The sequence below is a fragment of the Tamandua tetradactyla genome, chromosome 15 (genome assembly GCF_023851605.1).
Source record: "Tamandua tetradactyla isolate mTamTet1 chromosome 15, mTamTet1.pri, whole genome shotgun sequence".
NCBI lineage: Eukaryota > Metazoa > Chordata > Mammalia > Pilosa > Myrmecophagidae > Tamandua > Tamandua tetradactyla.
In genome coordinates, this window is record NC_135341.1 from 79,933,577 (window position 1) to 79,951,535 (window position 17,959).

At 36.7% G+C, this 17,959-nt stretch overlaps 1 protein-coding gene and 1 pseudogene across 5 annotated transcripts in view; both read left to right on the forward strand.

The window, feature by feature from the left end:
- The window catches only part of PPP2R3A (protein phosphatase 2 regulatory subunit B''alpha), a 255,930-nt gene that overhangs the window by 159,113 nt on the left and 78,858 nt on the right, over positions 1 to 17,959 (forward strand). For all 5 annotated transcript variants that reach the window (XM_077130191.1, XM_077130188.1, XM_077130189.1 and 2 more), the window contains one exon: positions 1,525 to 1,599. In XM_077130191.1, coding sequence (XP_076986306.1) covers positions 1,525 to 1,599 — 75 coding nt within the window. The remainder of the gene's footprint in view (positions 1 to 1,524; positions 1,600 to 17,959) is intronic.
- LOC143657620 (cytochrome b-c1 complex subunit 7 pseudogene) lies at positions 1,618 to 7,023 on the forward strand (annotated as a pseudogene).

Sequence of the window (17,959 nt, forward strand, 5' to 3'; positions counted from 1 at the left end):
GAAGCTGCACCTGAACTATAGTTTTTTGTTTGTTTGTTTGTATCTTTTGTTTTTGTTTTTTTCTTTTTCCTTTATATATATATATATTTTTTTTTTATTATTATTATTATTTTAATTTTCTTCTCTATATTAACATTCTATATCTTTTTCTGCTGTTTTGCTAGTTCTTTTCCTAAATCGATGCAAATGTACTAAGAAATGATGATCATATTAAGAAATGATGATCATACATCTATGTGATGATACTAATTACTGAGTGCATGTGTAGAATGGAATGATTTCTAAATGTTGTGTTAATTTCTTATCTTTTTTTTACTTAATAAAAAAAAGTTTTAAAAAAATCTAATGCGGTGTTAAAAAAAAAGTTTAAGTACCTTACTGATTGCATATGTAGAATGGAATGATTTCTAACTGTTGTGTTAATTTTTTTTTTAATTAATAAAAAAAAAAAAGTTTAAGTACCCAAGGACTTGTACCTTATTCTGGAGAAAGTAAATGTATTTCCAGTTGTATGCAGGAAAGTTGAGTATTGTTAAGTAAAAACATGTCTGTTATTGTGTTCTGTTTAGAGATTAAGTATGGCTTAAGGTGATGTGTGTTGCTACCAAGTTGACAAGGAATGGAATATTATGGTTAGCTTCATGTGTCAGCTTGGCCAGGTGATGGTGCCCAGTTGTCTGGTCAAGCAAACACTGGCCTGTTACTCCAAGTATATTTCATGGCTGACAAATAAACCAAAAAGCTGGTTTATTAAATCATCAGCCCATTGATTGCATCCATGACTGGTTACATCTGCACTCGGCCAAAGGGAGTGTGTTCTGCAATGAGTGATGTTTAATCTAATTATCTGAAGTCTTTAAAGGATAAGTCAGAAGGGACAATCTCCCTCTCTGCTTCAGCCAGCTAGCCTCTCCTAGAGGATTCATTAAGGCCTTCTTCGGAGCTGTCAGCTTGCATCCTGCCTTGCAGAATTTGTGCTTATGCATTCCCAAAGTTGTATGAGATACCTTTATAAAATCTCATATTCACAGATATCTCCTGTTGGTTCTATTTTCCTAAAGAACCCTAACTAATTCAGCTAACCCCGACTAATAACCTATACAGATTTCAAATTTCTTGACTATATAGCTATTTCAAAAATTCTCCCATGGGCCTAGATTAAAGAAAGAGAATAATTCTCGTTGAGTTATGCCTACCATCGTTTCTTTGGGAATTTCACTTAGCAATCCCTGATATGTTTTGATGTATTAGAATTACAAGTACATACTTCTAAGACATTTGATTTATGAATTATCAAATATAGCTAATAAAAATTTTACCTTTTTATTGATAAAAAAAGCACATAAAGAAAAGCACTTTTAATAAAATTTAAATTTAGGAAAGTATTAAACTTTAAGTGCATTGTTCAATATTCTAAAATAGTAAGTTTGATCAAAGGGCAACTTAGTCTACAGGAAAGGAGACTGTCTGTAGGTATTTATAGGGTATGTTTGTTAATTTAATCTTGGATTTACTCTTTTTCAGGATGTGGTGGATACACACCCTGGCCTCACATTCTTGAAAGATGCTCCAGAGTTCCACTCCCGTTACATTACCACGGTAAGCTGAGTCCCTCATTTTGCCTCCTTTTTATCACTGTTTAGTATCCAGGCTCTTTAATCTTTATGCAAAAGATAATATAGACTATAATGAATATTTTAAGTGGAAGGAAGGGAAAATTGAATTAGTAGTTTATTTCTATTTCTTTTCTTTTTTTATATATGCCTAGTGCTTAAGAGGTCTCTTGCATACAAAATTAAATTAATAAACTAATTCTGTCTGGTGTTGTGAGGTTTGCACTATGCTGTGTTGTTAATATTGATGATCTTTAGCATTTCCAAATAAGACAGAAAATAATTTTCTACTGCCTTACCCATCTCTGACTGTGTGGGCTCTGAAGCTTTTCCAAAATGGTTCCCTCTTAAAGAGTTCCAATAAGTAAATGCCACCTTGAAGGATGGAGACACATCCCTATGGAAACCATTTAATCAAAAGTTACCACCCACAGTTGGGTGGGTCACATCTCCATGGAAACAGTCAAAAAGATACCATCCAGCAATACTGAATGAGGATTAAAGGACATAGCTTTATTGGGATACACAACAGATTCAAACTGGCATATTCCACTCTTGGGAACCCAAAAAGAAATGTTCTTTCCAAATGTAAAATACGTTCGTTCCAAATATGGAACTGTGTTCCGGTGGCCATGTTTCTTGAAGATAATTGTGATGATATGGCTGTCGCAGAGTGTCTGTGTGGTTGTGAGAGCCTTGTATCTGATGCTCCTTTTGTCTACCTTATTGATGGACAAGTAAAACATATAGATTGAAAATAAATAATAGGGGGAACAAATGTTAAAATAAATTTAGTAGTTTGAAATGCTGGTGATTGGTGAAGGGGAGGGGTAAGGGGTATAGTATGTATGAATTTTTTTCTGTTTTCTTTTTATTGCTTTTTCTGAATTGATGCAGATGTTTTAAGAAATGATCATAATGATGAATATAGAACGATTTGATGATAGTGTGAGTTATTGATTATATAACAAGAACTGAATGATCATATGATAAGAATGTGTTTGTATAGCATATGTATCATAAATAAAAAATAAATTAAAAAAAAATACGTTCATTCCAAGGGCTTCAGGCTTCTGTTTGGAAGGGGGGCACATAAGGCTGTTTGCACTAGCTGGACAGTCTTCAGTTCTCTGCATCTCAGTTCTTCAGCTTTTGCAGCTGGTGCCTCCCTGTGTGGTGTGAAGGATCCTCTCAGGTCACTTACATCCTCAAGTTGCCATCCCAGTCATCTTCCAGTCACTTCTCTGACTGTTCCTTGGAGAGGGTGAGCTTGGCCTATCCTATTCTGCCATCTTCTGAGGATCTTTTTTAATAGTCTTTGAATGATGTGTCATATGCCCTCTGGACTTATTTCAACTTGTGATTACCAAAGATGGGTAAGGAGCTTTAAGTTTCTCCTATTTACCTAAATCCAAATACTGGTCCATTAGCGTATCTGATAGATAGTGAGTGTGAAAACCAATGTGAATGCAAAGTCAGAGAGCTCAAACGAATTTGATTCTTAAAAAATAAAAGTTTCTACCTGATCATTCAAGAATGCAAATCACAAGTGGTTCTTGCCTCAACAAAAAGAAATGGTTATTTTATGAAGGTCATGGTACAAATGACTCCTGCTCTGTGACAAGACAGCACCTGAAGCCTAGGGTGTAAGGGAAAGAGCACTGCTTTCTTTTGTGAATGAGTAAACTTTGACAGAATATGTTTACACACACACACTTTTGCATACACCACTGTGGTACATATGGGATGGGGATGGAAGTGGATACAGACAAATGGCATGGTTCTTGTCACTATTTAAGATTGGAACAAGCACTAGAGTGCTTATGGTCTTTCTGAACTACCTCAGTTTCACCAGGTACCACCTCAAGACAGTGCGCTCTGTGAGGAACTTGTGGTCCCTTAGAACTCCTAGAAGGCAGGGGTCATACTGTGCCCATCTTCTTATCCTTAGCACATAGTCCCCAAGGAGTATGATCTCATGTGCAGTGCATGGGGAACTCACCAGGGAAAGTGTGAGATCCAAGGAAGTGCAGATTGTGGGCTGATAATAAAACTCCTTCACAACCTCTAGTCCTAAAGGAACAAGGGAAATTTCTGTACCCAATCTGGAGACAGAGAGCTGTATGGAGATGAGTCTGATAGGAAATGGGACCCTAATTCAGTTGGGGCAGCCCACACTGACCCTGCAGGAGGGATTTTTCCACCGTCTCTCCTGCCTCTTGCCCTTGCTCCCAATGAGCCAAACCCAACAGGAAGCCAGAGGGCAACAGAGTCTCTTGCTGTAGTCCATGCAGATCTGTCCAGTCTTACAGGGCAAAGGGCAAGGCAGAGAAGGGTGGTGATTTGGAGGGGCAAGGGGAAGATATCTACACAGTATGCGATGTGTATGTTCATCAAAACAGGTCATGGTTTGAGAATGTGATAGTTTTAGACCCCTTTAGAGAAGCCTCAAGAAAATTCCACACATTTTAAAAAGTATTTACTTACAGGAGTAAGTCACATTTTGAATAGTAATTTAAAAAATCCATGAGTGAATAAGTGATACTATCTAAAAAGGAAAAAAAAATCTCTTCTTTAGAGAAGAATGCCAGCTAATAAATGCAGAAAGGAATGATAGAATTTGAAAATTACTAATTTGTAGCCACTTAAGAAATTCTACAAGGCAGCTGTCCTAGGCTCTTCGAAAATGTCAGTGATAGACTCTGGGGTCAAAATGGCGGGCCAGCCTGCTGTTGTAGCATCAGACCGATGGCTGGGTGGTATTCAAAAATGGTATTACAATGCTGCAGAGTTCAGTAAACTGGGGTTAATGCAAGATGATACAATAGCTGAGACTGAAGATGTGAAAGAAGCCATAAGAAGGCTTCCTGAGAACACTTATAATGACAGGGTCTTTCGCATTATGAGCGCACTGGACCTGAGCTTGAGATAGCAAATCTTGCCTAAGGAGGAGTAGACAAAATATAAGGAGGATGAATTCTATCTTGAACCATATCTGAAAGAAGTTATTCGGGAAAGAAAAGAGAGAGAAGAATGGGCAAAGAAATAATCATGTAATTGAAATGATGCAGCAGTCCCCAAAGTACTTTTACGAAGGTACTAAAACCTAAAATGTACAATTTAAGGACTATTTAGGCTAAAATGTATTACTTTAAACAAATGTAATTTGTAATAATTGTTGGAGTTTTTGAATTCTAAACCTTATAAAAATCTTAACTGCTGATTTCATTTATCTGCTATAATTCTTTCCAGACTTCTAAGCTATATTTAGCTAGTGTTTAATTGCTTCCTGGGGGCTCAGAAAGAACATTTAAATCAGTTCTCACTGCTGGATAACCTCAGTTTACTAAAGGGTATAAGAATATACTGTTATACCAAGTAGTCACCTTTACATTGCCTTTGTATGTTGGCAAGATGCTTGGAGGTCAGACCCATAAGCAACTAATTTGCAGGTATGAAATGGAGTGATAAGCAAGAGCCACTATCTGATTCCACCTGAAGTAAACAGTGCAGTCCAACAGACTGGCTTTCATGCTTCATAAGTCTTCAGTAGAATGAAAAGAAGGAGAAAGGATTCACTCCCCAGTTTGCCAAGATTGGGAACCAGCCCCAGTTCAACCACTCACTGGCTTTTAAACTATTTGATTTTATATCCTAACCGATAAAAAAAAATGTATATAGCCCCAATATGAGATGTATAAATTATATGTATGTACTCCTGTGTTAATGTGTATATTAGAAAACAAAAGTAGAAATTAGAAAAATAGGTAAACATATAAAGACAAATTATAGTTTTTCCCCCGTATTCTAGTAACTTGTCCACTATTGTTATAAAAACAATTTTTTAGCTATTTTTAATATAAAGTGTATTATAAGGATTGAATATGAGTGAAGTTTTAACGTTTTAGCTTGATTACCTTGAATAAAAACTAAAGTAATGTCCTTTCTACCCCTAAATTCTGAAGCGCTTTCTTTGGTGGCAGTGAAAGGGTTGGAAGCACAGCGAGCAGGGAAGGAATTATGTGGACACCAGAGCTGCCCACAGCAAGCCATTACTGTGTGGGTCAAAAATAACTAATTGGTATCTTACCTTGAAGGACAAAACAGACTAAGAAAACAAGTTTTAGATTATATTTTAAATTCTGAAAGAATCAAAAGTGTCTATTTATATTTAGCGACTGTGTATATATGTGTATGTGCATGCATGTATAAATCACCTCCCCCTCCCAAAGATGAGATATGATGTTCCACATTCATTATGTTTAAGTTGCGACATGATCATAAAGGGGTCTTTTAAAATTTTTGTAAATATATTAAAAAATCTCTTTAAATTCCTTAAGGGCCTCTCTTCTAGTGGATAATCAGATTATTTTCTGAAACACCTATCTTGAAGTTGTTCTTGAAGATTCTCTGTTACTTATCAGTTCCAAATCTGTTGATACTCATTTGACAATGGTTTTGCTCATAATGAAAGCAGTTCTACTTTAGCACATAATATAAATAAGATTTGCCATTTCAAAAAAAAATAAGAAAGACAAAGGTGTGGAAACTGCTAGAGGTTAATAGAGACTAAGGCAACCCGGTTAACCTGCAGTGCGTGAGCTTTGATTGGAGCCTGAATTGAAGAACAAACAAAACGGAAACCCAAAGAGCCATTGTATTAGTTAGGGTTCTCTAGAGAAACAGAATCAACAGGGAACACTTGCAAATATAAAATTTATGAAAGTGTCTCACGTGACCGTAGGAACGCAGAGTCCAAAATCCACAGGGCAGGCTGCGAAGCCAATGACTCCAATGGATGGCCTGGATGAACTCCACAGGAGAGACTCACCAGCCAAAGCAGGAATGCAACCTGTCTCCTCTGAGTCCTCCTTAAAAGGCTTCCCATGATTGCATTTAGCATCACTAATTGTAGAAGACACTCCCCTTTGGCTGATTACAAATGGAATCAGCTGTGGATGTAGCTAACGTGATCATGACCTAATCCTATGAAATGTCCTCATTGCAACAGACAGGCCAGTGCTTGCCCAATCAGATGAACAGGTACCACAACTTGGCCAAGTTGACACCTGTCCCTAACCATGACAGCCATAAAGGACATTAAAGGGATACTTGAGGAGATTTGAATTTGAACTGTAAATGTGTGTAACAGACAATATTGAATCAATTTAAAATTTTATGAGTGTGATAAGGTATTGTGTTTAATATCTCTTCTTTGAAGACACATGTTAAATTATTTAGGAGTGAATAGGTGGGTGTGCACATATATTTGATCAAAGTTCAATAATAATGTCTACAACAAATGTTTCAAATGATCAGTCTAAATATAAATTTATTATATATACAATATATATCTAAATATATATTTCTATATTATATACATATATGTATATATAGTTATGTATATTTTTTCCTGTCAATTTCTGTACTATTGATATTTCTGGACAGGATAATTCTTTGTTGTAGGAGCCTATCCTATGCAATAGAGGATGTTTAATAGCATCCTTGGCCTCTACATACCAGAGCCTGTTGCACATCCCCTCCTCAATTATGACAGTCAAAAGGGTAACAGATGTTGCAAGTGTCCCTGGGGGGCAAGAATTGCCCAGGATTGACAGCCACTGATATATCTATATCTGTATCTGTATCTTATCAGTATCGTATATCTATACCTATATTCAAACCCATATCTATATAGAGACAAGGCAAGATGATAGGAAAAGATAGTGATAAAGCAGATTTGTCAAAATCCGAACAATTGGAAAATAGTAAATATAGAAGTATATATATTGGTGTTCATAGTACTATTCTTTCGAAATTTCTGTAGATTTTTAAATTACATAATAAAAAGTTGCAAGAAAGAATAAATTGAATCAACACATTGGCTTGATTGACCAAAATATATAATACTAAAAATATAGAAGACAAAGAATCAGAATAAGATATAGAATATTAATTGACAGTATAGCTTTGACACACTTACTTTCATTATTTATCTTATTTTTTAACAGTCTAAAGGTCTGTTAATCTAAACTGTTAATTTGTATTTTCTATTTTTTACTCTTTTAAATTAGCCAATGCAGAGCAGTTCTCTGGCACAGAGTTAACAATCAAATATCAGCTGCTGTTGGTTTAAGAATTTTAGGTTCAGAATTATCCCTAATTATATTTCACTTTAGGTTTTAGAGGACAGTGTTCTATTTCTGAAAAATAACCAAACTATTATACAAACAAAAACCCCTGTCCCTGCAGGATCAGTCCACTAATGAATACCTTTTCCCCCACAACCTGCTTGGGTACCTCACTCCAGCTTTTTCTTTTCTTGCCCCATTTGCCAGTCTCTCATCTCATATTGAATGCCTGTGTTGAATAAAACTGTCATTCAAGTTGTTTTTTCTATATTTAAGACTTCTGGTAAGGTCATTTGGCCTCAAAGTATTTTTGATTTAGCCATTTAAACTAAAGCTTAATGATTTTGCCTAGCTTCATTTTAAAGAATCAGACTATTGTAATAATTTTTTAAAAGCAGCATGATATGTACCAGTTCCGTTTATTTTCAATCCTTTTATTCTCACCCTCTGCCCTGTGGTCACCCATATTCCAAAACACTAAATCCAAGCATCCCATTCCCTGATCCCTCCACTCATCAGCTTTTCCGTTCTTTTGCTTTCATTTAACCTGATTCTTTGACCTCTTGGGCACCTCTAGTCCTTCCATTGTTCCATCCTTTTTTTCTATTAATCTCCTACCCTGCTTCTAACACTTTTAACTATTTTTTTTTTAATGAATAATCTCAGCCCCATTGTCTTTTCTGAAATTGCCTGGAAAATAGCCCATCTTTGGATCAATCCCATGGTCTTATTGTCTTTCCTTTCGCACTCAAGCTAACTGAGCACTGCTTAAAAAAATAACACTACTGGAGAAGTTGTTTCCAATATAAATTGATGACATCCAACCTCATCTGGGCTCATCTGATATCCAACCCTGCATGGCCATTTTTTCTCTAATTTTCCACAGTGATATTTAAAACTCTTTCATTTATTCAAACTTCAGACCACCCTGCCACCTAACCAACAGCCAGGGAACACACAGCAGGTGATTTTACCTCCTTTATTCATAGAGCGAAAAAGAAACCATCATATGAGAAATATTTCAATACAAATCATTTAAATTTCCCTACATCCACACTCTCCTTCTCACCTAAACCTTTATATTAAAGACTTATTCCTCCACCAATGCTCTTGAGCCCAGTCCCTTCTCTTTCTTAAGAAACTGATACATTCAGGTTTTCATTTTTTCCTCTCTACCAGCTCTTCATTACATCTTTCTCATAGACTCTTAACAAACCTCTCCCACCAGCTACTGATCTGTCATTTCTCTCACTGTCAGAATTGTTGAAGAACTTGTCCACATTTGTTCTTTGCTTTAATTTAACCAATAGCCAGACTTTCTTGCTAAAATTATTTTTAATGTTAGTAATGAATTTCTCATCATTTTAAATCCAATGCCATCTTGGGTCCTTAGTTTATCTAAAATCTGAGACTTCCAATTTTCATTTTGTGGTATAATATATATTTGATAATTCCCCTTGTCTTCCTGTAAGTTATCCACTAACCAAAAAGAAAACAAAAATAGAAAATCACACACTCAGTTTTGGTAAAACTCAGAAGCTTCTTCTATTTGTTAGTTTATAGCTTCAATGAAGTATAATTGAAGAACAATAAACTGCACATATTTAAAGTGTACAATTTGATGAGTTTGATATATGACCACTGCCACCTTCAACATAGTGACCCTACGTGAGACCCAAAAGTTTCCTTTGGAATCTGTCCTTCAATACCCTCTCATCCCCAGTCTCACTATTGATAAATTTGGATTTTCTAGAATTTTATATGAATACAATCATATAATATATACTCTTCTCTGATTGACTTCTTTCACTCAGCTTGATTATTTTGAAATTCATAAGTAGTTGCTTATGTGAATAGTTTACTTTTATTGCTACATAGTATTCCATTGAATGGCTATACCATATTTGTTTATCCATTCTCTTGTTGATGGGCATTTGTGTTACTTATAAATTTTGGTTATTACAAATGAAACTGCTATGAGCATCTAAAAAAAAACATTCATTCCATCACAATATCAGAAAGCCTTAAGCCATTTCAGTAACAATACAAATACAATACAAAGTCAGAAACAGTACAAAATCTCATCAAAGTCTGTTCTAAGGCAAAATTCTCCCCTGGCTCTGGACTTGTAAAACTCAGAACTAAGTTATTTGCTGCCAACATGCAAAGGAATAACTATTCCCATTTCCATAGGGAGAAAATGGAAGGAATACGGGGGTCATAGGACCCATGCACTTTTGAAAACCTGCAGGGCAAACTCCATTAGATTTCAAAGTCTGAGAGTCATTTATATTCGAGGCTTTAGAAAATAGCAGACCCACCCTTTCCAAGGGCCTACACAGTGACCCACCCCTCTCCAAATGCAACCTTGGGGGACATTGGGGAGAACACCTTGTTCTTGACTCAATCCTTTCCAAACATCAGGGCTGCACTCGGGCTCTGCCATCTCCAGGCACATGCTCAACCTCTCCATGTGGTAGCCAGACTCTCCCCAGGCCCCAAGGAATGTGCTCCACTCCCTCCAAGGCCTGAGGCAGCATAGCTCTTCACTGCAACAAGGTGTAAGACCCACCCTCTGCCTTCCAGGCAAACTCACCCTCTCCAAGTACTTGGGTGGATCCACTCTTGACTTTAGACCTTAACTTCCATGGTTCTGCCTCTGAAGACATTTTACCTTCACTTTGTCCATTTTCTGAGTCTTTTAGTCCAAACTGGCAGTGGTTCTTCATGTAGATCCCACAACATTCTTGTCGGCTTTCTATGTGGTAAGCAAGGATCATGCCCATCAGACAAAAGGAGGTTCTATGTTTGGTTAAATCATCATGTGGGGCACTATTCTCTGGGGTCTCCCCTTCTGGAAGCCCAGAATTTTCCAGATAAACAATTTCTGGTTTCTTTGTGTTCAAGAGTTCAGTTCTCAACTTATCTCTTTTCCTGTTGCATTTCACTTATAAGCTACAAGAAGAAACTAGGCTGCACGTTCCACATTTAATTTGGTAATCTTTTCTGCTAAATATCCAAGTTCATGGTTTTTAAAATCTACCCTCCAGCCAAAACCACTAGTGAATTTTGCCAGATTATCTGACATTTTAAAACAAGGATCACCTTCCTTCCAGTTTGCGATAACTCACACCTCATTTCAATCTACAGCCTCATCAGAGATTTCTTTAGAGTCTACATCTCTGCCAACAGTTTCTTCAAAGCATTCTAGGCCTTCTCTGTCAAGCTTCTTAGAACTCTTCCAGAATCTTCCCCTTATCCATTTAAAAAGCCATTCCAACATGTTTGGTATTTGCAAACTGCAGCAGCACCCCACTTCTCCAGTACCAAATTCTATCCTAGTTTGAAAGCTGCCGGAATGCTATATACCAGAAACAGAATGGCTTTTAAAAAGAGGAATTTAATAATTTGCAAGTTTACAGTTCTAAGGCTGTGAAAATGTCCACATTAAAGCAAGGCTATAGAAATGTCCAATCTGAGGCATCCAGGAAACGATACCTTGGTTCAAGAAGACCGACGATGTTCCAGGCTTCTCTCTCAACTGGAAAGGCACATGGTGAATATGGCGACATTCTCTCCAGGCTTCTTGTTTCATGAAACTCCCCTAAGGCATTTTCCTTCTTTATCTCCAAAGGTCTCTGGCTGCATGGGCTCTGAAGCTTTTTCCAAAATGGTTCCCTCTTAAAGGGCTCCAGTAAGCAACCCCACCTTGAATGAATGGAGACACATTTCCATGGAAGCTATCTGTTCTAGTTGGCTGGCTGCTGGAATACAATATACCAGAATTAGAGTGACTTTTTAAAAGGGGAAATTTAATAAGTTGCTAGCTTACAGGTCTAAGGCCATGAAAATGTCCCAATTAAAGCAAGTCTATAAAAATGTCCAAATAAAGGCACCAACAAGAGGTTACCTTCACTCGCAAAAGGCTGATGAAGTTCAGGGTTTCTTTCTCCACTGGAAAGGCACGTGGCAAACACGGTGATGTCTGCTAGCTTTCTCTCCAGGCTTCTTGTTTCATGACACTCCCCTGGAGATATATTCCTTCTTCATCCCCAAAGGTTTCTGGCGGCATATACTTTATGCTTCATGAATCTCTCGTCTCGTGGCTCTGTTGTCATTCTCTCTCTCCAAAATGCTTCCTCTTTTAAAGGATTCCAGTAAACTAATCAAGACCTACCTGGAATGGGTGGAGTCACATCTCCATCTAATCAAGTTAATTCCCACAATTGGGTGTGTCACATGGATATAATCTAATCAAAAGTTTCCAACCTACAGTGTTGACTAGGGATTAAAGAAAATCTTGTTCCCACAAGACTGGATCACAATTAAAGCATGGCTTTTCTAGGGTACATAAATCCTTTCAAACCGGCACACCATCTAATCAGAAGTTACCACCCACAGTTGGGTGGGTTACATCTCCACAGAAACAAAGAAGATACCACAGCAATATTGAATGAGTATTAAAGGACGTGACTTTTCTGGGGCACACAACAGATTCAAACCAGCACAGGAAACATCTGGAGGCCTTAAATTTCTAAAAAAAAATAAACTTAATAGGTAAAACATTCATAGAAGCTTAGATAGACCCCAGGGTATTCTTGGATTTTCAGGAATACTGTTGGTTTGGCATACTGTGACAATTTGCAGTATCTGGCTGAAGCTTGCAGAAGAGTAGCCTCCAGAATGACCTCTCGACTCTATTTGAAATCTTGTAGGCACTGTACATTTATTTTGTTCTATTTGTCTTCCCCCTTTTGGTCAAGAAGGCATTGTCAGTGCCATGATGCCAGAGCCAGGCTCATCCCTGGGAGTCATGTCCCACATTGTCAGGGAGACATATACCCCTGGGAGTCTTGTCCCATGTAGTAGGGAGAGTAGTGAGTTTATTTGCAGAGTTTGGTTTAGAGAGGCCACATCTGAGCCACAAAAGAGGTTCTCTGTGGGTGACCCTTAGGCATAATTTTAAGTAGGCTTAGCTTCACCATTACAGAAATAAATTTCATAAGACAAGCCTCAAGATTGAGGACTTAATTTACTAAACTGGGAGTCCCTAATGCTTCAGAGAATATTAGGAATTCCCCAGGCAGGGAAATTTAATAGGTCCCCATTTCTTCTCTCCTCAAGGGAGTTTGAAAATACTTTTTTTTATTTTCTGCCCCAAATACTCTGGAACATATCAGGGTGTTATAAATAACCTGTACAGAATAACAAGATCTCCTTCTTTATTTTAGGTTCCATGTAATTAGGCAGTGTAGGGTACTTTTACACTCCCTGTTTTCTTATGCACAACCTCTTTTGATCAGTGTAGGCAGGCCTGACTTATGAATGAGAGCACAAAGGCCCGCAGAGCACGGCGCACACACCATGCATTCTCTGCCCTCATTCCTAGGTTATCTTTGAAGGAATTCCAGAACAGGCCCCAGGGCACAGCCCAAACTCACATTAGCAGACACGCACAGATTGGGTTCTCCCAACACATCTGTTTCAGGATATTACTGTTTTTTCTCTCCTGTAGGAAATTCATTCTGTGCTTTCACATAGGCTATTTTCTGCCAGTGTAAAACTTCGTAAGACTTTATCTGAGCCAGAAGGTGTCACTGTCATTAAGACTATCACATAAGTTAATTTTGCCTATTAACCATTACACTACTAAATTTACTCCACCACACTGTCTGGCCCAGTCCATTCTCATTTCTCACTTGGATTACTTCTAACTGTTCTCCCTGCTTCAACCCATATTGCCTTACTGTCTAGTATCCACAAAGAATAGTTATCCTTTAAAAATGTAAGTTGGATCATGTCACTCCTCTGCTCAGATCCTCCATTGAATTCCCATGTCACTTAGAATAACCACCAAGATTTTCCATAATCCCTGTTCTCCATTATGCAACCCCTGCTCTCTGATCTTATCTCCTATCATTCTCCTCCTTGCTCACTCTGCTTCAGGCATAATGTCCTCCTCACTCTTCCTGGAATAGATCAAACTCTCTCCTGCTTCAGGTACTTTTTTTTTTTTTTTTTACTGTTCCATCTGCCTGAACACTCTTCCTCTATACTGATTCCATATATGTACGCATGCTCCCTCACTTCACCCAGATGTCTCCTCAGATATTCTCTCATTAGCGAGGCCTTTCTTGATCACATTTCCTCTCTGCCCCTCCCCCTGAACTCTATTCCTTCGTCCTTTTTCTTCCTAGCATTTACACTATCTGATATTTTAAAATCCTTTTTGTTTATTCCTCTCTATAATATAAGCTCCATAAGAGCAGAGACTTTGACTATATTTTTTTCACTGCTATATCCCCATTACCTAGAATAATGCCTGGCACATAGGCATATGGGCACCATAATAAATAGTTATTGAGTGAATAAGCAAATTTATTCAAGCTTAAGAATTTTACATTAGCTCTGGCTGCAGTTGTGAAGGGAATTTTTGGGATCTGATTGTTGACTGCTCTATAAACAGCATAATTATGCTGTTATAAATTATTAACATTATAATTTAGAATTTTGAGAGTTGGAAAGATCTTAGAAATAATACAGTTCAACCTTCTACCCAATTCAGAAAAACTCTATAGAAACATTATATTGAAATTTATTCTTAGAACATGTGCTAAGGAACAGAACAGTAAAGTAGAGGTAATTTTTCTTTCTCTACACTGTCTAATTTGATATTTTGAAATATGATCCTTGGGCCCATGATGGTCTTTGGTTGTCTGTTAGGTGGTTCTCAGCAGTATATTGATCTCATATAGTGAAAAGCCATGAAATTATTTTGTTCACATACAGTTAGAATTTTTCCAGAAATTCTATTATGTTGTTAATAATCGTTGAACTGAAAGGACTACCTTGGGCAATTACCAGAATGTAACTGATTAACTCTGCTGACATATTTACATGGCATTTGCATATTATTGTTATATTTGTTAAATATATACTTTGGTGTTAGTATTATAAATCCATTGCTCAGAAGTAGTCACTAAAGTATAAAAAACTTATGATGAAAATAAAATGATAATTTAGCAACTCAAAATGCCATCTTAATATAAATAGTAAAGATCTAATTGAGAATATAGAACATGAAGCTGCATGTACTAAGATAAGTGAATCTGCTGTTGTGATAATCTCATAATAGCTCCACAAAAAAAGAAAAGTGCAAGTAAAAAATATAATATCTAGAAATAGGAATTTTTTGGACCAGTTATCTATTCTTCATGGTGCCTTTTCAATTATAAAATTGATCAAATAGTGGTATGCATTATTTCAGAGTAATGTGAGTTTTTCTTGAATAAACACAACATAGACCTTCTAGTATGAAATTAATTGATTTTGGTGTTAAAGACAGAAAAGAAACCAAAATGGAGAGGAACCCTTCTCTGTCCTGTTCATGGCAAAAACAGGCAAGGACACACTATTTCCAACAAATTTGTAAAAATCAGCTTAAGAATTAATGACAAATATCTCAGAGAAAAAGCAAAATTATTTCATCATATGATCCTATTGAATGTCACATAATCTCAGTGGCGTACAGTATAGAAGAACGGTTAATATATTCACATGTCACAGTTATTCAGTTATTTCACTTGACAGTCATATGAAACCACTGACAGAATATGACTCAAATATTAGCTTATTATGATGAAGAAAAGTTGGACAAGTTTTATTTTCTGTGTATCACTGAAACGTATGCTACTGGAAAAGAGTTTTTGTTTTGTTAATTATTTTGTCAGCTGTCCTTTAGACTGGAAAGACAGGGCATTTTTTTTGCTAAAATACAGCAAAGAAGGCCATTAGTGCCCACATAAGAAACTGTATCTAAAGCAAGTCCATATTCTCCTTTATTCACAGGGAAGACTTAATCAATATCAGTGCCCCTTGATATTGAACCATTTTTGACAGATTAGTGAGTATGAAAATTGGAAATACCCAGCAAATCGTAGACCTTGAGTATGCAATTTTATATGCGGTTCAAAGAAACTGACATTCATAGAGGCTCTGCTTATCCAAACTGGCATATGTTGGCTTTTGAGGAAAGAGGACCATACATGAGTTTTTGAAGTAAGCATTGAGATTTACGATACTTCTTTATGACATTTTATGACACTGGTGCCGATAGTATTTCTGTTGCTTGCTTGGATAATGTCTTAGTGATGTGTTCAATGTCTTGATTGGCCTAAAACTCTCACTTCAGGCTTAAATACCATAATTTTTATTGTTGAGGGCAAGGTCTGGGGATTTCCTATGAAGACTTAAACTGGGGTGGAGATAGCTTATCACTAAGACCTAAACTCCCCTTGAAGACTTTTCTCCTTGACAGAGAAAGTAATTCATTATAATTGGATACTTTTTTTAAAAAGTTCAAATTCTGCAAAAGACTATAAAGAAATACATTTCAGAACCAGATGTAACCATAGAATGGATCAGGAATCCATTCACCGTTCCCTGCTAAGTGAAAGAAGCAAGGTTTCTGAAGTATTTACATATGTTCAGGGCCTTAGCAGCTACACTCAGGTCACCTAGAGTGAGAAAGCTCTGTAATTTCTGCATCTGCATTTGATCTGTCAAAAACTATCTGATTATTTCCATTCCTGGTGATCTATAATTATGAACTAGAAATTTCTAGTTTAGTAGGTTTAAAGTAGAAAGAACTGAGGAAACTTGTGTTTCAATCTGTGAAGTTCACTAAAGATTCCTTGGTGAAAGATTGCCAAATTTCATTTCTCTCACCTGCATTAAACAATTACTCTTGCTATTAGCAATTTTTAAATATGTTTTAAATTGTGATTAATTTGACCTAAAACTGGTAGACCAGAGGTTTAAAAAAACTGTAAACGTGAAACCAGCAGTTATATGCGTTCACCACTAGGTGGTGACATTACCTGGGTAACCTAAAATGCTGTATCAGTATCTTAGAAACCAACAGATTTGCTGAAGCAGGGCCACTGAATAAGGAGATTTAGTCTATGAAAAAATAGAATACAGTTACATTTTTTATAGTATTAGATAAAAGGGTTAGAATAAGCTAAAAATAGGAAATGCCTAGCAAAGCATGTGTAACTTTTAAAAATTCTGTCAAAAAGAAAAAAAGGGAGACAAGAATAAAATTATAAGCAAATATAAATCATCAATAAAGTTTTATAATTTTAATTGTAACACTTACATATTAATATGAAATATTTGAGCAGTATATAAGTATAAAATTTAGACAGGAAATACAAATCTTGAGATAAATTTACCTTTAAATCAAGAAATCAGCACAACAAAGGTATAAATCTCCCTGGCAGTATGGGACAGAAGTCCCGGGATGAGCTGAGACCTGGCATCAAGGGATTGAGAAAGCTTTCTGGACCAAAAGGGAAAGAGAGAAATGAGACAAAATAGTTTCAGTGGCTGAGAGATTTCAAACAGTCGACAGGTTATCCTAGAGGTTATTCTTATGCATTATGTAGATATCCCTTTTTGGTTTACAGTGTATTGGAGAGGCTGGAGGGAAGTACCTGAAACTGTTGAGCTATATTCCAGTAACCCTGATTCTTGAAGATAACTGTATAACTACATGGCTTTAACAATGTGACTGTGTGATTGTGTCTGGTGCTCCTTTTATCCCAGGGTATGGACAGATGAGTAAAAAATAAGGAAAAATAAATAAATAATAGCCAGGGATATAGGGTAAAAAAAAAAAAAATCGGTGGCTTGAAATACTAGTGGTCAATGAACAAAGAAAACTTTGGTGTAATAGTATTGACTTTAACTTGAGAAAGGACATGAAATTGCAGTAAATGAGGTTTTTTTGTTTGTTTGTTTTTTTGGCATGGGCAGGCTCTGGGAATTGAGCCCGGGTCTCTGGTATGGCAGGAGAGAATTCTGCCACTGAGTCACCATTGCACCACCCGAGATCTTAATGTTTATTTTCATATGTGTAATTTCTATACTAAAAATCCTCCATCTTTTTTTACATGAACTTCTGCCAAGCTAGGGCTGAGAACACAGTGTTGAGTAAGATACAGTCTCTGCCTTCTAGGACCTTAGCGTCTAAGAGGTTGTATCAGGAGAGAAATTAGGCACCAGCTGGTTCCATCCCCCACCCCGCCCCCAATGCAGGAATCCTGTCAAATTCTTCCTATAACTTGTGGTAAAAAGAAACCTTACTACTTCATAGACAACCCATTACTCATAGGGCTATTTTAAGAAACTCTTCCTTATATTGAAGCATTT